Source organism: Rhea americana, unplaced genomic scaffold (genome assembly GCF_003343005.1).
Source record: "Rhea americana isolate MKP2758 unplaced genomic scaffold, rheAme1 scaffold_35, whole genome shotgun sequence".
Classification (NCBI taxonomy): domain Eukaryota; kingdom Metazoa; phylum Chordata; class Aves; order Rheiformes; family Rheidae; genus Rhea; species Rhea americana.
In genome coordinates this window covers 5,271,293-5,293,637 of record NW_028186479.1, presented here as the reverse complement: position 1 = coordinate 5,293,637, position 22,345 = coordinate 5,271,293, and the positions used below count along the sequence as shown (strand labels likewise).

The window sequence follows — 22,345 nt, the reverse complement described above, 5'->3', positions numbered from 1 at the left end:
ACCATACTCTTCAACAATATCACCCTTAACCTTTTTAGGAAAAGTTGCTTCAAAATAAAAAATATATCCATGTAAATGGACTTAAACAATTTAAATAATCTTTATGCTAATTTGGTTCAATGGGTATGTTATTAAGATATGGCAGTAAGTGGAATTAGCTTAAATACAATTGCCCATTTTTAGAGTATCTATTTTGGAAGCTTGCTGAAGCATAGCTAGATTGGTTTTGAAGTAGACTAGTTGCAAAAGAAACCATTCTCTAAAGTACAGACTGTGCTTTAGCTAACTGCCCAGGGTGGAGGGCAACCTGTACGCTGTGAAAGGACAGGAGCCATGGCAGTCAAAGCAGCAGCAGGTGAGACTGCTGTCTGCACTCATGGACCTGGCTGCTCACATGGGCAAAGAGCTCAGGTACTGCTGCTGACCAGTTTTGTAATTCAGCATTTAAACTGGTTTGGATTAATTTGCAATCATTTTATTCAATTTTTTGAGCCAAGAGAGGGAGAGAAAAGAAAAATATTGGTCATAAACAAAATGATACATTTCCTTTAATTTCCAAGCATTTACAATAAAAAGCAAAAGGCTGGGTCACAGGCTTCTGTTGGATCTTCTACTTTCATCCAATTTTAGGTACTTCGGATGTTTAGAAGCATTCATCTATAACACTTGAAGGCTTAACTTGCTTCTGGTGGTTACTGGTTATGAATCTACARCATTGGCAAAGGAAGGATTTGAACTTAATCTGCCGCATCTTGGATGAGTGCCTTAAGTACTGAGTAAGAAGAAGGAACTCCTACTTACATCACTCCTGTGAAACAAATCAAAATCATCCAATGAATTTGACTCATCCTTGTGAATGAATTTGTGAAAATAACATCAAATTTTTCTTCTGCAACCTTTTTTTTTTTTATGTGTTTATTTATTCATTCACTCAGCTCTGTTAATAACCCAAAGAGAAAAGGAGGAGAAGAAAAGAAAAAGATTGTAGTCTGGCCGGGCCAGTGCCGCACTAGCCAGGCAGCGTCAAACTCTTGTTGTTGCTCATTACCCATCTTGCTGATATTGTTTCTGCATATGATAGGAAAAAAAAGGAACATCATAAAGTACCTGTTACTTAAAATACTATATGAGACTATGGGACAGATTTTTCAAACTGTGTCTGCTGGTGCAGTAGCATAAAACCTGAAGTGCTTTACTAATATTATCCATTTGTTTACATCCCCAATATATATTCATACCACAAGATCTGGGCCTTAAGAACACTGATGTTTATTTTTTCCATGGAGTAAGCAAGGTATACAGAAGGTATTCCTTTCTGTGTTCCTGAAGTGATAATCTAAAGAATGAAAAACATTGTAAAGAATGTGTGTGTGATGGGGGTTCTGTTGAATAGGGACAAGGGTAACAAAATAATTTGGAAACCCATTTGAAATTAATTTTACTACACCAGAAATCAATCCCCCTCCACCCCAATGTGTTCACTGGGTCATGTAGCAGGGAAGAAAATATGATCTGATAACGTGATGGACAAGAGGGACCTTCTRTTGGTATTCTCTGAGTAGTGGGCTCAGTTAGGCTGCACATCCGTGGCTGAAGTGAAGCGCTCAGGCCAGGCTCCTGTTCCATGATCCTCCATATCAGAGGAAGCTGTAAAGCGTAAGAGTTTTCATACGGTTCTGAAAAATCTTGAGAGACTGATTCAGGTGAGGAACAAGGGGAAGGACTGGCAACTYGAGGCTATGGGTGTCTTGCGTTCTGTGTGTGAGCCTTCTCAGATCTAGGAAGTCAGCAGAAACCCCTGCCTTTGACGGGGTAAGAGAGAGACCGGCTTTATAGCTCTTGAACTTCCAGCTGCAAATATCTGGCAAACAAAACATTAGAAGCAACTCAGGTTGACATTGGTCCAGAGAYAGGAGAATTAGGAACAGGTTCAGAATAGAAGAGAGGGTGCCTAGAAGAGTACTGTCTGTGGCCAAGGCTGTAATCTTCTTAGCAGTCTAATGCTGATAAAAATGGATTATTACATTTTCATCTTTATTTGCTTTCTTTTAGCAATTTTTTATTCCTTCTTATTAAAGGAGGTATGACTGATAAACTGTGTGGTTGTAAGATAAATCATTTGGAGAACTTACACTAATTCTCCTGTGAGGGCTGCAAGACCTGGGAATGCCTTCTGTTGATGGCCATTATGGCCATTAAGGTAACATTAGAAAAAAAAAGCTCGTGGAAAGATGAAGCTCATCTTTGCATTAGGAAGAAGCTAGACCTGGCTGTCTTATGCTGTGAGAAAATATTCTTTCCTTTGGTTGCCTGTTGTGGTAAAAGGGGTTGCATTTTTTTCACTAAAGGGAATCATTTACTTTTATCTACATTTTTCAAGCTCCTTGCTGTGAAACCTAACTACAACTGTACTTGCTGAACTGTGTTTAAGTCCTTGCTGGTGCTGGAAGCGAAGGGATTGTTGCCTGGGCCYTGCGGAGAAGAGAATGGGCTTTTACAATGAGAATTCTGAAGCCTAGATTCTTGCTGGAGGGAAAGGGGGTCTTTTTACTTTTGGAGTTCTTTTATAGCTTGTGGGATAGCAGTTATCTGTGTATGCTGTAGCTCTAAAAATGTGTATATGATTCCCAGGCTCTGAAGCACAGACTTTACAATACGTGATTAGATCTGAGTATACAATCAAGGTAACAAAAGGAAGGTATTTGAAACAATATTTGAAACCACAGATGATTTTTCTTTCAGCATTGACGCTGAGCCTTGCTGTCTTTTCGGAAGAGATGGAATGCCTTAACCTCCAAAAGCCTTGTCTGGTCAGTCAGTTGCCAGCAAGGCCTTTATGGCAGCAGGACTGGCTGGAGGCTTCTTTGAAGTGTGGAGCCACATTTTGTCCATAACTCTCACCTTGTTTCTGTATGACAGTGGGAAATTTGTGTATGTATGTGAAAGAGAGAAGAAAAAGGAAAACATCCCTTCGCTAAGTAAACAACTGTTACCCTCATTTTTGTAGTTTCTGGGATATATTTGCATAAAACGTTTCATTATTTCTTGAACAAAATAAAGTAGGAGGATGGTGGAATGACTCCTTCTGTGGACGTAAAACTGCTTCTCTCACCAGTTCTGGAAGTTCTTAACTCATTCTTAAGAAGTGGCAATACTCCCTCAGAGACATTTTTCAATTTTACTGTAAATTAAGGCTACAAGTCTTGAAAAAAATATAACCAAAATTATGTTCCTCATCTAGTCCTGCCAAAGTCATATTAAAATGAATAGACCTTGAAAAATTACTCTGATTTCATATCACACTTGGGTTTCACCATTTGGTAAAATAAAGATACCAYTCATGAAGGATAAGTCACCACTTGTTATGGTTTTAGTCTGCTGTCCTGAGAAATGTTTTCTTCTGATAGAGATCAGGAYGCTGTTGGTCATGCTGATGGAAGGTATGGGAGAAAACTTAGATGGGCTGCAGTTACATCACAGTGTGGGAGGAATTGTTTCATAAAGCTAGTCACTCTGAAGGTCTTGGAGAGAACACCTAAAGGTAGGACAAACAGAGAATCATTCTAAGCACATGGCCTCATTCTCAGAAGGCAGGGCAAACTTATTAATTTGACCTGAACAAGTGAGTACCAAAACAAGTGAATAGGTCAGACTATGACGGAAGAATGGACAAATTTGCTTCTATTGAGGCTAAAGTATGAAAATTCTGTCTCATGGTGAGGAGAGCCACCATGAGACCTTCCTGAGCAGCCAAGAGAGTGCAGAGAAATGTTCTCTGTCTTGCCAAAGGATGCTGACTTGTCATTTCTTCCTATGTCCCACACTAYAGTCATCATTATCTGGAGGAACCTGACTCTGATTTATACTGCAGTCCTACTCCAACTGTTTTGTGTGACCTATTGAAGCAGAACTTTCCTAATCCCATGGTTTTCCCTATACTGGGACCATAAGAAATGTCTATGACCCTTCAATTAAGCATGTTGTGAAACAACTCTGTTTCAGATGGTGTCTTCATATAAAATAGTTTTATAAGGTAAATATTTGAGCTTAATTCCTAGATTTCATGCAAAAAAATCATGTTTATGGGCTTCCAGTCATTAAATACTCTCGTGCATGTATAATCATTCAAAGTATTGACATATGCATTAACAAAGGACAATATTTGAGATGGTTTTTGACAAAGCCGGAACCTGCTGTAATCAGTGATGTTGCGGTTGTGTGTATTAGGTGTGAATGTGACCCGTAAACTCTTTGTATTCCGCTATAGCTTGGTTTAGCTTCCTGCTGTTAGAGTTCAATTGATCCAGTCAATATGCATTCATTCAGAATTGGTAATGTTTCTCATTACAATTCGCTGTGATTTAGTGCAGTACAGTCCAGCTGACAGCCTGCTGCACTGTGCAGGCTGTAAGGCAGTGTGCCCGGATTCCCACCTTTTTTGGGTACCATTTGTGTACACAGCAGAGAATCTAAAACTTCTGCCTGCAGGAAGAGTTATGAGCCCTGAAATTGGGATCTGGCCCCTACAGTTGCTGAGATGGAACCATTCTCACACATTGTGAAATASGGGAAACTGTCTAATTTTGATATGATGATATGGCAAATTTTAATTGGATATTCTGTTGATCTCTTACATGATTCATATATTTTTTGTGCACTCAGTATTACTGATGAAAGKAGTCATGTGGTGATGCTTGATGTAAGAGGCTTGACTCCATCTGACTCTTATTTTAGCAAAATTTGAGAATTGAAGCAATGTGTAGCCCTTGTACTGAAACTGAAGGCTAAACAATTGGATCTTCATTAACGACAGATTTTGATTATAAGGTTGAGATTTTTTGTGTGTATTTAGTTGGTTAGTTACATGGCTTGCTCTGTGAAGGAGGAGATTTGATATCCTGGGGCTTGTTTGTTCCTCATCTTCCTGAAGGAATATAGAGCTAGATACAAGAAAAACAGTGTAATTCTCTGCCTTCCTTTTCCCGCCTTCTGCAAATATAGATATCATCAATGGTCAAATGGAAAATTAGAAATCCTGATCTGGAAATGTAAACATCCTACTGGGGAGTGTATTAGTGTTGCCAATGTGTGTCTGTATACTTTTGATATTCTGGGAAGTATAAGCCTGGTATACTATTAATATTAGTCTGTTTTGATCTCTAAATGTTCCCTAAAATCAAAGGAACGCATAATATTGTTTGTCAGCTTGGACAAATACTCTACATTTAGAGAAGATAAGGTGGATTAACATAATTCAGTCCATTGAGATCTGCTTCCTCAGTAACCGAAGGTTCTTTTAGACTGCGCTAAAAAATAAAAAATAAAAAAGGAGTATCCTGGAGTGTAATCAGCCATGTAAACATTGATTCCATTTCACCAGAAACTTTAGCTGCTGTAGATAAATATATCAGTGGAGTAAAAATTATGGTTATGGATATAATTCTGTCTTATTGGATCTCGATTTCTTTTTATTTCATATCAGACCCTTCTGAAAAAGATTGTTACTTCAAATGATCCCTTGGCAGGACAGGGTGTAATCCTGACTTTACTTTTGAGTGCATGTGCTCAAAGCATTTGACTTACCTCTTTTTATGTTTTAATCCTACATTCTCTTGTCCAGTGGTGTACTAGGACTGGTGAGACCAACTGAGTAAATCTCTCTAGTGGACAGCGAAATTTGCAGCCAGGGAGGGTGAGTGGATGAGGATCTCTCAAAGAATTGTTCCGATAGTACATTTCTATGGTGTATTGCCTGATTTAAAATACACAAAGATAAAAGAAAAAAAATCATTAGGCATGCAGAACCACACAGAACGTACTTCTGTGTTGCAATCATTGTGCTTAGGGATAAAGCTTATTTGCCTTGCTATTAATATAACCATGAGTACACTGAAAAGATCTTTTTAACCAATAGATGGTCAATACCAATTTACATGTAGCTTGTCAACTTGGTAGAGAGTCAAGGAGTTAAATATATAAACAGAGAGGAGTAAAAACTCTCATAAATGTGATGTAGTAATATATAGAGAGATTTCAGGCTATGGTACTGTGATTCTGCTACTTTCATTAAGTACTAAATTGACTCCAGCTATAATAATTAAAATCAGTCTATAATCATTTTCTATGTAGTGAACCTTATGTATCCAGTTTAATTAGTTTGAGGTATAAATAAATTACTTTTTAGAAAAAGTACATGCTTTTCATGCTTTTCAGTACAGCTTTTCCAGATACTTGCCCATTGTTTTCCTGATAAAGTTCAAAAAAATGACAGGCACTGTAAGGAGGCAGTTTCCCATTGAAGACATTGAGGGCCATCTGTAAAGCAACAATAGTAGCTGCATGCTGTAAATACAAGAAACCTTTCTGTTAAAGGCATACCGAAAATGACTTCATACAGCTATTGCCTAATGTGTCCAGCATTATAATGTGTCCATGGGCATGTGCAATTCTTATCAAAGTCAGTAGGAGCTGCAAAAACTTATTTTAATAAGAACCWGTGGTTTTGCATGAAAAAATAAAAAACATTTGAGATCAGATCAGAAAACTCTTTGGCTGATATTGCATCTGATAGATCATGCTCTAGCTGCAATCAGAAACAGCTTTTTGCTAACAACAACCCAGAAATTTCCTTTTCTGGTGAGAGAGTTTGCACATTCTAAACAAAAATAGAAAGTCACTATTTAGAAACTGCCTTCATAACATCTTCCAAATAACTAAATCTATCTAAAAATTTTTTTTTCGTTATCATCTGGAAAAGATGCAGGAAGCAGGCAGGAGGTTTGTTCCTAAATCATCTGTGTGATAAAAGTTCAATAAAACCTGAGGCTTCGTATTTAGGATCTCTACTCAATCAAAACAGTATTACAATGAAATAAGCTGCAACATCAGGTGAAAAATGGAATGCCGCATGTTTCAAAGTAGTATCTGCTCATTAAAGAAATGAAAAAAATCTGCTGATATGTAAGATTGACCAAAACCAAATATTTGTAGCTGTATTTCATGCAGGAAATGAAGATTCATGCTTTTCACTGCATTTAATAAGTGCAAAAATGTAACATAAAAGCAACAGAAAGGACTCACCGCAGAATACATAATCATCTTTTGCTGATTTGAAGGCCTTCTAGCATCTGTGATATGTTTTAGAATATTTTTTAAAAGAATACCTAAAAGAAAATTGGGGAGCAATGACAATGACTGAAGGAGATGCCTGCATTAACATTTGTATCATTTGTTACCATCTTACCATCATTTGTTACCAGATTTACTAAATTCAATTTATAGCTAATTTGTGTGTAGTACCCTAGTAAGACTGATACTATCTTTTTTATGAACAGTAGGCCTGATTCTGACTCCCTATAATGTATCTTGGGAATTCCTAATATTCTAAAGGGTGTTAAACAGCCTTCACAGCTGCTTTGTGCCGCGAGGACTGTGCAAGAGAGTAATGAATATTGCCCTCTTTCTGGTGTAACTCCATTGATTTTCTGATTTCCACAGGCACAGAAAGAAAAATTTCTTTGAACTATGTGCCTTCATATATCAAATGGTTGACTGTATTTTGTTTAAGTTAACTGGTAAAAAATTGAAAGATAAACTGTATGAATTAAATCAGTGTCAATGCTAATATCTTAGCATAAAGTTGGAATCTTCCATGAAGAAAAATCCTAAGATGAGGACTGCACTGCTAGAAGAATTAAACACACTTCAATTACTTCTTTGATTTAATTATGTCTTCAGTTACTGGCAGATTTTTAAATAGCAATTAATAGTGAAGCAAGAATGGAGGTTTGAACTTTGCACTTAGTTTTATATGTCTTACAGCTCCCAAAAAAGCAAACAAATTAATCAGGGCTTATTTGTGATTTGTCCTTGTGGCTTACAGAAACTGATTAAACAGCCATATAAAATAAAATTATGCAAAAAGGATGACAGAGAATGAGTGAAGGATGAATGAGTGGTTAAAAGGATATGATATAAACTATTTTTTAAATTCCTGGATTTCAACTACTGTCTACTGAGCAGAATAAATCTTAGAAGCAGTTTAATACTCTCATTTTAGTACTCTCAGCAATGGAATATGAAACTCTTASGCAACAATGTTACTATGCTACAGTTTATTACAATTAATATTTTGTAAGTTAAACATAGTAGCTTACATTAAATTAAGACTTTATTCAGTCCAGTAAGAATTTGCATATTACTTCTGGGTTTCTTACACAGTGTAATCAAAATGATACCTCCTTTATAATGTTGAATTAGGATATTCATGAGTCATCACCGTCTCTCTTACCATTAATTAAAATCTTTCAGTGCTAATCATCAATATCCATGTCATGACATCTTTCATAGTTCTACTATGGAATCAGTGGCAAAGTTCATTATATATCCTTCATTTTCTGCTCTCCCATTGTATTCTTGATTTTAAATGGTATAAGAATTCAGCTTACCTCCTTGTAAACGTGATTTTTGTATTTGTTTGTGAAACCCAAATTCTGCCTGTAATAACAATTCTGAGAGCTTTATCAGCTTGGTCCTGACACCGTGAGTAGCCCACACAGGTAAAGTGTAATTGTTAATATCCTACAGTGAAGAAAAAAAAAACATGATTATTTTCTTTCTGATTCCTACTGCTAGCTGTTGTTTATTTTGGCGCATAGTGCTTGTAAGAACAAATTCTGAATTTTTCACTCAAATAGAWGTTTCTCTTCATTTTATAATACAATAATGACTATATTTTCATATACATTACACACATTTCATGTGTAATTCTCACAGCATTACATTGCTTAAAACACATTTGAAGAGCAGTGTTCAACAGAAGTTACTTCTTAGTTACAACACTTATTATGCAAAAGGTGACTATACCAACTGCTGATTCAATTGTCAGTTGCAAGTGTCTTCTGACTCTTTCTTCTTCAGCCATTTACTAGACTATATCCTGAAATCTTTACTTAAAGAAATCCAATATAAAATAATGGTCAGGAGCTTTGAGAAATGAAGAAGATAAGATCCATGGATCAAGCAGGAGTATGTGTAGCTGCAATTTGAATGTACTGGAGTATATGCATAGGGATTAGACATATAGATGAAATTCATATCTATTTACACCAGCTCTATCAGATTCTAACTCAGTCCTCAAACAAAAGTGGAATGGGTATTTTTTCTTTAGGAAAGCAGCCTAGGACATTTTAATGGTTACAGTGCAAAGGAAAAAAAAACATACCAAACACTGCTTGTTCACACTGCACTGAATTCCTGTTTAAGCAATTTCCCTATCTTTCCTCTAGTTCACTGTAACCTGTTTGAATGTGGGCCATTGGACTGAGCTCACCAGCAAGAGCATTCTCATAACAATGAGTACTAAAGAAAAGACCAACTAGTTAACAACAGAGTTTGTTTAAATAAGTGAAACAATAGAAATGTCAGGTTAAACCAGCTCAGGTCACAATGTATTACTTTTTCTTTTAACAAATCTGATTTGTGTCTTGAGAGAAGAACTGGCTACTTGCATGCCATTTAAGATAGTGCTGTAAGCAAGTGAGCACCTCAATCTCCAAGTTATCTGAAAATAAGGTGGTACTTAGCCAATAATAACTAATACAGAGAGATGAACTCTTCTGTGGCTTCATGTTTGAAACAACTACATAGGAAGGCTGTTTTTGTATGCTTGTAAGAGTAAGAGTGATTTTTGTGGCAGATGTCCTAATTGATATCTCCAGAGTCTCCATTAAGTAATATGAAAGACCAAGGCTCATCAAATCTAACACCAGAGGAAACAACATGACTAACTGATTTAGTCTTCCAGCATTTAGATAACTCCCTGATGGCAGCTGGTAATTTTGTACACTTCTCTGGTGAGATGGATTTTTCTCAGTATGGTATAACATTTGCAGTAAAAACCTGTAGTGTTGAGCTGTTCTGCGTTTGGACAATATGGAAGGGTGACTTCACTGAAATGGCAGTGAGGTGCCCCAACATCTTAACATTTCATTTGACTTAAGACCCTGGCTAACATTCCATTCAAGGCTGGATTGACCAAAGTTGGACCTTTGCAGAAACAACAGGACAGAAGGTAAGCTTGTTGTTAGTATCACACCCAAGTATTACATGTTGCTTGTAAAATCCAGCTTAAAACGGCCTCATTGATTTATTATCAACATATTGTCAATATTGAATTTATAAATAGGTATGTTTTCACTTGGATGTAGAAAGTGCTGCCTGCAACAATACAAAAAGCATTTTTAAAACGAGACCCTGCAATTTTGACTWGCTTCAGTCGAGCTAAATTTGAACTTTAGTGACCTAAAGTGGAGCTTGTTGCTAAATTAGGAGTATTTAGGATATTTACACATCCCAGCCAGTTAGCAGACTTTTCATCAAGGAATGAGTAAGGCCTCTGATAACCTAATTCTTCAATGCAGGACRGAAACCCATGAAAGTTAAGCATCAAAGTACCTCATTGTTGTAAAATCCATGTTTCTCTGTGATATGCCCAGTCTGTGTGCTTAGAGTAGYCTCCCAACCTTGTGCAAACATCCTTTTATGTCATTCCAAAGGCTTCTTAATTCCTGAAAATCCTGTCTACTATGCCCAAATGCAAATAATGACTTTTCTTGCTTACACAACTTGGGCATAAATTTTTTGTGGAAGGATGCTTGTATTTCTTTGCCAACAACGTGTTTTACTCCTCTGTATCTCTGTGATGGGATTTGAAAGAGTAACAAGACAAGTTTACCCAATTTACTTTTCCCTAARCTGTGATATGCAGTCACTGAGAGGATGCTGGATTTAGTTAGCCATGGTTTGCCCTTCTTGTAGTGATGGATGGCCCACAGCAGGCTCACGAAGTCATGGTATGTGTACAGGATTTTCAGTTGCAAGTTTGACGATGAGAGAGAATTTCTGGAATTTCTGGAAAGGAAGCTGAAAACTGTCTGTGGTTCAGAAAATAAAATAGGAATCACAGACTTGTCCTCTTTTGATGTCTTACAAACCATGAAAATAAGAGATAAAAATAATTATGAAAGTAAGAGAGAAAACTGATTTTGAGAAAGTGTAAGTATTTCTATTAGCCTCAGGAATTTTCTTTATATATTACTTACCTCAAATTGTAAAGTGTCGGAGAGCTTCTGAATTCTTTCAGTGTTCAGCTTCTTCAATGGGTATCCCGCATGAGTGGCTAAAAATTTGAGAAATGGCTGGAAGACAAAAGAAACCCCAAACTTGTACTTCGGACACAGGGCCTTTTTATGTTGTTCTTGCACACTGCCATAGTGGGACATAGCATTTTTTAGAAAAAAGAGTCTTTGCACTTACGCTCCTAAGCAATGAGTTTATGCCCGGTGGCATTCACAGGTGGCCATTCAATRCCTATTCAAGTGGATCCTCTTCCTTCCCTCATGCCCTGTTCTCATAACTATCTGGCAAACACCAAATGAATGCTCGCACAAAAGCTCTTAAGAGCTTGTGAAAACTTGCTTTTTATCCCTGTTTCTTGCCCTAACYGCCATCCTGCCTCTTCAGCTATAGTGGTACAGGTCCTCATTCTTGGTCATGCCACCAGCCATTTTGCACTCTGGTATGTGTTTCTCACTGGCCCRTCCCTTCCCCAAACAGCCTAGCTGACCTTTTTCCTGTATCTGTCCTGTTCTTGAATTGCCAAGTTCATGGCTTCACCRCTCATGGTGGATTCAGTCCTACAGAACATCATGAATTTAGTAACCTAGATCTCTAATATCACACAACACTTCATGGGGAAATTATGATATTGGACAGGATGCTTCCATTAAGAAAGCTTTAAGATGTGTTTTACACCTGATATATGCCACTAGCTTTTCTTTTTATAGAGATCAAGGTTTTCTTCTGTGCTTTTAAGAGAATTTGGCCTATTCTATCTAGAGAGGGATGGTGATCTGAGTTCAGATTCAAAGTACAGGGGAACTTTGTGGTAGAAATATTCAGGCTGGAGTAGAGTAGAAGGATCCAGATATTTGAGGAAGTCTGGCAGAAAGCCAAAAAGTGCTTAAAGGCTTCTAAACATGTAGAAGTTAATCTTTTAAGGGTTAAAAGGACAGTGATAAACAGAATCAGTCTGATGATACTGAGCAGAAGAGAGGCACTACATAAACTAGGTAAAACCAGGAATAGTGATTAGCCTGATTGTAATACCCAGATGCAGAGCCAATGATAGATGGCAGAGATGAATAAGTTATTAAAGATGGTAGAAAGACAGATGAGTTTTATAGAGCCATTTTGAATAAACCTGTGAAGAAAAAAAWTGCAGTGGACTACACAAGTGATTATATACTCATGGCAAAGGGTTTGGTTGTGGAGAGAGAAAGGAAGGGATATACTATGGAAGCAAGGAGGAAACATATGTGAGCACCTGAGTAAAGACTTTGGATATGAAACATGAACAGGTAATTGAAGAATGCACTGAGGCTATCACAGAAAATCTAGGGAACGGAGCCATGAGAGTTTTGTGGGAGAGGAAAAATCTGAACTTGCAGAGAGTAATGTAGAGAGAGGTGTCAGAGCAGGAGTTGCTAACATAAGACTAAACAGAGAGAGAGAGAGAGATTGGAATGAGACACCGATTTGATCTGAGATTTTATTTTGTAAATATCTGTTCTTCGAGAAGGTAGGTAGAGTGTTTTTTACAAGGTAGTCAATAATTTATCTTTTCAATGAATGCAATTTTCAATTGATAGGGATCACCTAGTTCAGCTGGTACTATAATGTTGTAATTGTTTTTGGTATGTTGCCTACACCTGCTACGAAGATTAGAGGTTTAGAAGGACAATATTGACTGCCATTTTTGGGACCTATCTATTCGATAATGTTGCCAGGAGTGATGCATTTTAATTATAAGATTTCCATAATTGAAAATACTTTACCCTGTAGTGCTTGAGCTGCCTTTGGAAATTCCTTGTTGCAAAGGTTTCTCTCAGAAGCTCATTGTATTTTGGGCAATGTGAGAAAGGTAAGTACAGCAACTGAAATGAAAATTGCAAAACATTAGTTAGGCAAGGCACTTCTTGTTCTGCAATTTAATATATCCTTGTTAGGCTGTAGTTCTGATTGGCTGCATTCATTATGACAAGCTGAAAAATAATATGGATATTCACCTTCAGGTCTAGAAGAGTCATACTGATGACCAATTACAAAAGAATCTTTAAATATTCAGAGGAGTAATAGCTGCAGTAGTTCAAAGGATTCATTCACACAAGATGAAATTCATCCCTGGACAGAAGACTAACACAAGCCCTCACGTACTACTTTGTACTTGGCTTCTTCAGAGGTGATTTCACTGGTTGTGTTCAGTCTTTTAACACACCGCCAACTTTTTGCTACAAACTACCATGCAACAGCTGGACTGCAATAGGAGACTTTGTGCATACTTAGTTGTAGGAAGTTGACTAAACCATGGCTCCAATCAGTTCAGCTGCATCATAGAAACTTGTTAAGTTTCTATACCTCAATTTTGTCTTTCTTGAGATGTTTGAAAACCTTACTTCAGGTAAGATTTTCCATAGGTTAAAGATTACATGAGTGAAGTGATTTAAGAATTTGTAAATTCCTTTATCTGAGATAAACTGAGTTTATTCTTGTTTGAAWTTTTTTGCTTTAAATTTTAAACATAAGTCTAAACAAAAGTTGAAACAGAGATTTTCTTAGTGTTTTTCTCTAATGTGCTTTGGGTTCATTTTCCACTAATAAATCTCTATCTATATAGTCCCACAGTTCAAAGAAGAGCTTTAAAAAGAACCTGAGAGTCTGAAGGAATTATTAGCTGCAAAAACATCACGACAGTTCCTCAATCTTTTTACAAAGACGGTCTATCTATTTGAGAAAGTAGGTAGCTATTCCTGAATTCTAACCATAAGCTCATGAACAGGTATGACTTTACTAATATTTGATGGACATTTGTTTTGGCTGAAAAGATACTTGTGGTCTCAAGCTTACCAGGTATTTCTGATAAAGCTGAGTAACATTACAATACAAATAATGGGAAAAGGTGGGAAAAACATGTATGTGTTTATGGCTTTATGATCTGTTTAAATAAACTTACTTGCTTCCCTAGATGTGAAGAAGGTACAGTAGCTGCTTGCTGAATTTGATAGTGGTGTTGATACCAGCCAAATGTTCTTGACTATTTGCTTGGGTACCACCATCTGTGACACTATCAGAAGCAGCTCCTGACTCWGTGCGAGGCTGTGTGCATACACAGGAAGATGTGTGTCTCCATATCCTCGTTCATGGTGTCATCACTCCCAAATGAGAGCTACTGCTCCATGTCCCTACTTAACCTGGTACCCCTACTGCAAACCAAGTTAATTAGACTTAGAAGCTCGCACAATCTATCTCACATCACATATGCTGTCCTTGTCCCCTAAACTTGGACTTATACTGTACCCTGATCTTCCTTGATCTTCGTAGCTTTTTACCATAGCTTTTCCACGAATGAGGAACTCYTACACCACTCACAGAATCATAGAATCAGTAAGGTTGGAAGGGACCTCTGGAGATCATCTAGTCCAACCTCCCTGCTCAGCAGGGTCACCTAGAGCATGTTAGACAGGGTTGCATCCAGGCGGGCCTTGAATATCTCCAGAGAAGGAGACTCCASAACCTCTCTGGGCAACCTGTTCCAGTGCTCCGAATCTACCCAGCTTTCCCCTTTAGGACAGTAATGTGCAGCCTACAGAGCTGGTATGCACACAAGACCTTATAGCTCCCAGGTGAGGAGTAGAGAAAGGTAGATAAATAAATACATTTTGCCATATGAACTCATGCTCTTAAAACTCTGAATTTTCTTTCCTTTCCCCTTTTATTTTTTTCTACTAACCCATAAWGTGCATGAAGAATAATCCTGTTGCTCAATTCTTACTGTATTGAGAATCACAAAATGATTCTCTTCTTTTTTCTTTTGGCCAGGGACCAGAAAAAGCTGAGGTACTAGTGAGAATAGATATACTTCCTTTTCACTCATAGAGAAAGTCATTTTTGTGATAACACTTTGTATGGGATTAATCTGTTACTACTTTTACAATGTATTACTCATACCTCATAGGTTAATTCTTTTTTCTGGCTTCAAAACTTGTTTTTTTCTTCTATTTTCATTAACACCATGTCTCTGGAGTTAGTAATTCTGTTCATCTGGAAACTCCTAACAATATTTCTACTCAGCTTATTAGTCCTTTTTGAATAATGCTTGTAACTTAATWAACTTTTCATCACCTTTATTCTACTCCTTCATCTCATATCCTACATATTTTACTAGTGATTAAGAAAAAGCAAATGATCCTAGTTTGTACTCACATTATCATGTGACAGTGGTACTGTGTGAACTGGAATTGGCTGCCAAAGGATTTTGGAGTTCCAAATCTGGCTCTGTGTTGGTGGGTACAGTCCAGCAAGACTTGCCTGAGCACTCATAAGTGTTTGATCACAGTCCGTGCTTTGAACATAAATCTGAAGCAAGAAAAGAAAATAAATTATTTGTGGTYGTGACTGCAGCATATCCTCCCTCTTTTTTTATTTATTATTATTATTTTTTGCTCTTGTTGGAGGAAGAAAAGGACTGATACTGTGCTGGGGGAGCTGACATTAAAATGGAGTAAAGAAGGTAAGAAGGTAAAGAAGGACCCTGAGATAGAAAGGGGAGTGAGAAAGAGAATTAAACTGGCCTAAGACCTTGGAATACAAATTTGGTGTGCAAGGGAGTTGCAACATGGTAGCAGTTCCTTTGGAAGTCCTAATGAAAAACATCATATTGACTCCCTCTCACCACCCTTTGTTTGGGACAACATGGATACACTAAACAACTTGACCCTAAATGAAAGCTGCATCCACTCTGGAGATGGATGACTAGAATTAGAGATATCCAAGAYAGACAGTCTTCCTTAAAATAGTGAAGGAGCTAAACTTGATATACAGCATCATACACAGCACCCTATACGTACTTTTCAGTTAAACCACCAGCCTGCACAAAAGTGAAGCCACAGCTTCAGGGATACTTCAAAACCACATTGAGTTCTGTATGTTTTAAGTGAACTCAGAGCATACCAGATTCAGACCCTCATGCATCCAGAAAGTCCCATTAGCATCCATGAAAAACGCCTTCCTTTCCAGATCCAATACTTGCCTCACACTGCTTGTAAGCAATACTCAGGAAATGAGGGTATTTTCTCCGCACGTACTGACCAAGCTCGTACTGTTTTTGTATGCCGAGCTGTGGAAATAACAGAATAGTGTAAGGAGTTCAGGATGTGTACTGTGTATTTAGTCCTACAACCAAAAAAATAAAATAATCTTTCATATTATTTTGGTAGAGACCTTTAAGTATTTCCTTTTTATAGTGAAGGAGGAAAGAAGGCAGGAGGAAAATATAGTGAAGTGGCTGTGTTTACAATGTTGGAACTTCAGCTTTAGCATTTTCCAGCTTTCACTGTGAAACATGAACACTGTGGTAACACAGTCTCATTAATACTTAATTTCTTTAACCACTGGAGAAAAAGGAGAGAAGGGAATGTTCAAATTCAGACTACCTTGTATGCAGACTGAGATCATTATCAGTGTTTGAAATTCACATCTTAATGAACAAGCAGACACAGCCTTCTCCACTTCTGGCTGTTGTGGAGGTAGATGCGACTTCTTGTAAATGGAGCTAAGAAGGAAATAATATATCTGTAGTGATGCTAGGGCATTCACCATAGGCAAGGGATTGAATGTCTCACCTTAGAGTGCCTGAATACTTGTTGAATGAATTCTAAGGAAGTTAAAAATGCTGTGCACTTGATTAGCAAAGTGTGGGAATTTAACTTATTTTAAAAGAACTTATCAAGCTGGAGAGCAATATTGATATTAAAATAAATGAATATAAATTAATCATGAGCACATTTGAATTGGCARTTGGAAGGACCATCAAGGCAAAGTTCAGGAACATCCTGCCAGTGAAAGCAGTGAGAGCAAAAATCCCTGACTAGTTGGAGAAAAGAGCTGGTTAAATGTATGAACCTGGACTATATGATGTGGTTTTCTGCCATGGCAGGAGACTGGACTTGATTGCTTAAAAGGTCCCTTGTATACCTGCATTTTAAGAATTGTTGTATTCAAATCATACTCCCCAAAAGACAGTAATTGAAAAAATAGAATCAATTCACTTAATCTCTRTGTTAAACTAAATAGATGATAGTTCTCTGCCCTCACAGTGAAATGGATTTTCCAGCCTCAAGTGATTTTTGTAGCTCTTTACTGAACGTTTTCCAATTTATCAGCATTAAGCACATGACATGAGATTGCATGCATTGTCCTTATAACGGTTTCAGTAATGTTATATATTGTCATCTTATTACTTGTACCTGGTGTTTCCTGGCCTAAATTGCAATATATTTGACTTCGCTCATGTCAGCATTGCTTGCACTGGGATCTGTAGAACAGTGATTATCCATTGTTTCCCAAAGTCCTTTCTCAAGTCATAGGATTATAGAATAAGTCAGGTTAAAAATGACCTCAAGAGGTCTCTAATTCAACTTCCTGTCCAAAGCAGAGTCAACTGTGAATTCAGAGTGGGTTACTTAGAACWTTTTCCAGAGTCACTGCTTTCCAAACATGCCCTCCAGTCTATAAATGTGATCACCTCTTCYAGTTGCTAGAGCATTGTGTCCAGAGTTCCTAGAGTATATGCTTGGCTGAGGCTTCTGCCCTAACTTGCTTGCTATGTGTATTATTAAGTCCTGATGCCTGGGTCTTGAAGCCTTCCAGAACCCTTGTGGCCTGGAGCAAGCATTGCACTCTCATAGTGCATATGTGTAATGACTGAGTCATAGGTGAGTTAAGGCATAGGAAGCTGGTTTTAGCCACCTTTCAGACATTCAGTGTTTCTTCCTACCTGATACTGAACTTTGCTGCATAGCTATTACCCTTCTGTGCGTTTGAAGGAAGTGGCATGCGTGGAAATAGGCCTGACCTTGCATCAGAGATCAGTATGGCCTCCTGAGCACGGAGTGGAGGAGGACCCCCTGTGCAGCTTGTTCTAGTCTCATTACAGTGGACAGGTGACAAATGATTAGTTCTTCTAGGAGAAATACATGTGCATTGTGCTAGACCAGCTGGCATAAAGTGTATGAGCAAACATTSTACAGCAGCCTACAACAGAAGCAAGCACCTCACGGTCTGGCTGTGCATGCAGAATAGCCATGTGTCTGGCAGTTCCAGACTCCACATTGAAGCTACTTCAGTGAGGCTGYTTGGTTCCAAAAATCCTGGACAAACAACTGTTTTCTTCCATCCTCACAACATATCTGGGTAGGGAAAAGGAGGAAGACACAGACACAGCACAGGCAGTACTTCTGAGAGTGAAGCAGGGGTAGGGTTAAAACCCCTTAATTTCCTCCTATTTCCTTGGAACCTCTACTACCGTACAGGAGCTCAGCCTCTGCTCCATTCACAAGAGACCGTTAATACAATTACACAAAAACAAGCAGGGTTTCAGTTAGCCCCCAAATTAACTCAAGAAAGACTGTTTCTACAGTTGGGCTCTGCAGTTGTCATCTTAGCTGCTGTTAGTTACTACCTTCAGCTGATAATCAGTTCTGCCCTAGTTCCACCAATACCTGCACTAAAACTGCTAACCTTTAAATCAGCTCTCCCTAGCCTAGCCTGGGAGAAGTTTCTGCTAGCAGTACTGATCTCAGCTGTGAAGCTCATGTGCTAGGAGACACTCCTGCTCAGTGGAGATGGGGAGTACTCTGCGAGCATTTCCACTGTTTCGTGCTACTGATGGCTAAAGCTAAGTGCTTGGTCTCAGGTGAGCTGTGATGGTCACTGGTGCCTGGCCCTCTCAGAAGACAGCAGCCTGTAATCCAGCAGCTCAGTGTACGCTTTGAACAGGAATCCTCATTTAAAACCAGTGACTGCTCACACCTGTAGCTGCCTAGCAACTTCTTTGGCCTGTGGGAGAGCTGTATGTGTCAACCTAATGTGGGCTTTCTCCAAACTAAAACRAAGTTCTGACAAACAAATGTCAAAACCTCTAGCACATTGCAAAATTTAACTGTATTGGCCCAGGTAAGCATACAGACCTTGGTAAGCTGTCCGTATCCCTGCTGCCTTGCAACTTCTTTATGCTTGTCGGTTGGAAAAAACTCCTGTGGGGTATCATCGCCATGGCGAAATACCTGATAAAAAAGATGGAATTGCTTTCATGTTACTGTGCTTAAAATGCTGGTTATAATTAGTGTGGTCCCAGGGAAAGTGCATCAACAGTGAGTACTGTGTCTGACAGGTGCAAAATATATTCATGACTTTCTTGGGTCTAGATAGGTACAATACCCATTTGGCTGATTTTGTTAGATGATCGTGACAGCTTTTTTTTCTCTGCATTTGAAAGCAGTTAGTTTGCAGAAGCTTTTGCAAGTTATATAAACTACACATCATTTTAGAGATTTTAGAGAGGTCAGAAAACTTTGACAGGTATAGACCACAAAATTAATTAGACAGAAAACCGATAGAAATATATACATATTTTTTTAGAAATAYTGGAATGTCAATATTTTGGGAGGACTAACCAGGAATCCAGAAGGAAGAAAATCCTATTGSTTTAAATACAGTTCCTGTGGTTGACTGCTGCTAATCACTCTTTCTTGGCGGAAATTATCCTTAAAAAGCCTTGTGTTGGCAGGCACCAGTGGTGCTGAAAGTGTCATCTAATATCTAAATAGAGGCTAGACTGCTATTATGAAAACATTGAACTTGCCCTGAAATTTCACTTCATATAAAAGATACATATATAAAGATAAATTAAGATTTTTCATTTATTCAATGAATTCTCACATTGTCCAGCATAATTCATGTAGATGTGTGTCATATCATTTTAAATTTTTACTACTAGCTTTTTTTATTTTGTCAAAATAGGGATAAATAAAATTAACAACTGCAGTGCAAAAGTGTGATTTACATGCATGTACAATACTCAGAACTGACCAAATTCAGGCCTCCTACAAACACAGATACATTATAATCATTGCAAACAGCATTAGCTTACAGCATTGAATCTATGTCATTTATTCAATGCAATATACAYCAGTTTGGGTTTCACATAATAACTATTGATTTGATTTTTTTATCCACTGTTTTCTTCCTTGGCACAGCRGAATTTTGCAGACAGTTAAAATCAGTTATGGAATCCTGTTTTACAATTTAAGAAGAATTCTGTTGAATTCCTCTCTTATTGCTGTAAAAAAAGGCAGTCTTTATCAACCCAGACAGTAACTTTCATCTAGGACTGCAAAAAGAAGACAAAATCACAACATCTTATTTAAAATTTGGGATTCTTTTCATAAAATAGAGTAGCGGGTTTTGAATACACAGCGAACACCTCAGTATTCATAATGTACCCCCTGTTCCCCACTGTAGACTAMGAGAAGAGCAGTAAGTGATAAATTTTGAAGAAATTCCATTTGTCCATTAACTATCTACTTACTAATGACACAAACTTCAGTTTTCTTTTTGCAGTGGTTTGGTGAAGAAAAATGCAGAAAAGGCAGAACATGAAACACAGACTCCAAATTCCACACACCAGCTGTCTTGCTCTCATCCTGATGATAGCTTTCACCTATTTTGCACACCGAAATCCGTGGCTGCATGTGGTGATAGAGTAGATATGTGGCTAAGAGGGGAGGAGCTGGCTGTGCTCAGTCCAAAAATGGGCTCCGATCTCCTCTCCTCCTCCCTTTCTTCCCCTCTTGGGGTAAAGCCAAGTACATATTCTCTGGAAATTCATGAATTGAACGGTGTGTTTTGCACTTGTGCTCTRCTTCTGTGCCCCATGTATACAAGAGGTGGAATCTCTGAGCCCTCTAATTCCTGCCCCAGGCACTTGCAGGGCAGCTGAACATAAAGAATTAGAAGTTGTCCTTTGTTATAARCTGGGTTTTGTCAGCCCTTCTCGGAAGTGGGAGAATGCTGCAAATATGCTCTGTGATGCTGTATGCAAAAGAGCTAATAAATCACCCTCATTCTTAATGCTCACACAGTCTTCTTTGAACACTTTTTTTAGAAAAATGAGAAGGAACAGTACTGATAGTTYTTCTTCTATAAAGAATCTCTGACGTTTTTGCTAGATTTGGCTCTAGTCTTTAGAAGRGATAGCAGCACGAGGTTTGGCTGCATGGGAACAGGTCTGAATTCACTGCAAAAATTAAAGATATGTCTACGAACTTTTCAACCCAGCAGCAGATTGACTATGTCTCTAGCGGCAAAGAAGGTGTCATTATCGTCAAGAACTCTGCCTTAAMATTTCATAGTTTTAGGTAAATTTTTGATTTTTACATTTCTTTTGCAGAAAACACTGTCATTATTTTAGCATATAAAAATCAAGAGGTGTTTCTGTCACTTCTCCTGTACATCTTAAAAAAAAATAGCTCAGATACAGATTTGCGAGAAACAGCATTGATCCTACAAGCTTACCGGCCTATGCTCAGTCACATTATTGTGTTAATGAAAGCACTGTTAATATGCAAAATTCAAGAGTAATTTCTTAGTGATGAGAAGTTCTCTGCATGCAGTAGTTTCAAATAAATTTCTGAAAAACAATCATGTCACTACCTAAAAGGATTACATAAGCTCAAGCTAGTTAAAGGCACAAATAAMAAAATTTTCCCTCATAGTTATTATATATGGTCTTGCCTAGGGGAATCAATTATCTTTCCTGAAGTAACAATGTCACAACTTTTACATCTACTGGAGCTAAAGAGATCCCTCTACGAAGCATTCAGAGGTCAGACTTTGTTGGACAAGATGGTTCATCTATCGTTTCTGCTTTTGTGCCTGACAAGTCTTAYCCACTCATTCAGAAATGGAAGAACATGGAGAGCTGCCCATATTTATTGAGAATGAGATTTTTTCTTTTCTTTTGGTATGAAAGACCTGGGGGAGATTTGGGTTAACTGATTAAAGCTGTCCACACTCTTTGAAGTTTGCTGTCACCACTGGCCATCATACTTTGCAAATCTCTTTGAGGAGAGTATGTGTTCTGCTGTTCCTAGAAGACATGACATCAGATGCCACTCCTTAGAAACCTTTCCTTGCTGAGCAGTGCTTTTTATTAGACAGRCTGATATTCCTGAGAAAAAATAGACACGTTTTCAGGACCACAAGGTCCCATACGGGCTCTTTAGGCAGAAGTTCTTCAGGTAGATAAGTCTAACAGGAAGGACAGGTACACAACAGGAACAGAAATGTTTAGCATTATTCTTTTCCAAGCACCTATTGCCTCCCACATTGTATGAGACTTCTGTAACAAGGAAATTGAAATTATTCTTATTTTAGAGAGAAGCAAAAT

General features: G+C 37.9%; 1 protein-coding gene across 1 annotated transcript; it reads right to left on the bottom strand.

Annotated features, from left to right (window-relative positions):
- Positions 1–1,567: 1,567 nt before the first annotated feature.
- Positions 1,568–20,599, bottom strand: LOC146592009 (prostatic acid phosphatase-like). Its single transcript, XM_085311747.1, has 11 exons — positions 20,486–20,599; positions 19,086–19,181; positions 16,148–16,234; positions 15,322–15,474; positions 12,897–12,995; positions 11,103–11,198; positions 8,448–8,580; positions 7,081–7,163; positions 6,236–6,342; positions 5,607–5,752; positions 1,568–1,647 (listed from the first exon to the last, which is right to left on the bottom strand). Exons 1-11 carry the CDS (start codon positions 20,597–20,599, stop codon positions 1,568–1,570), a joined length of 1,194 nt encoding a protein of 397 aa, XP_085167873.1.
- Between the last annotated feature and the right edge of the window lie 1,746 nt (positions 20,600–22,345).

What these genes read in the sequence shown, in the direction of transcription:
- LOC146592009 (XM_085311747.1), bottom strand. Translation starts at nt 20,599, where the DNA reads ATGAGAGCAAGACAGCTGGTGTGTGGAATTTGGAGTCTGTGTTTCATG. An exon ending in AACTGAAGTTTGTGTCATTA is followed by an intron (nt 19,182 to 20,485) that starts GTAAGTAGATAG and finishes CTTTTTTATCAG; the next exon opens with GTATTTCGCCATGGCGATGA. An exon ending in TACCACTGTCACATGATAAT is followed by an intron (nt 12,996 to 15,321) that starts GTGAGTACAAAC and finishes TTTTCATTTCAG; the next exon opens with TTGCTGTACTTACCTTTCTC.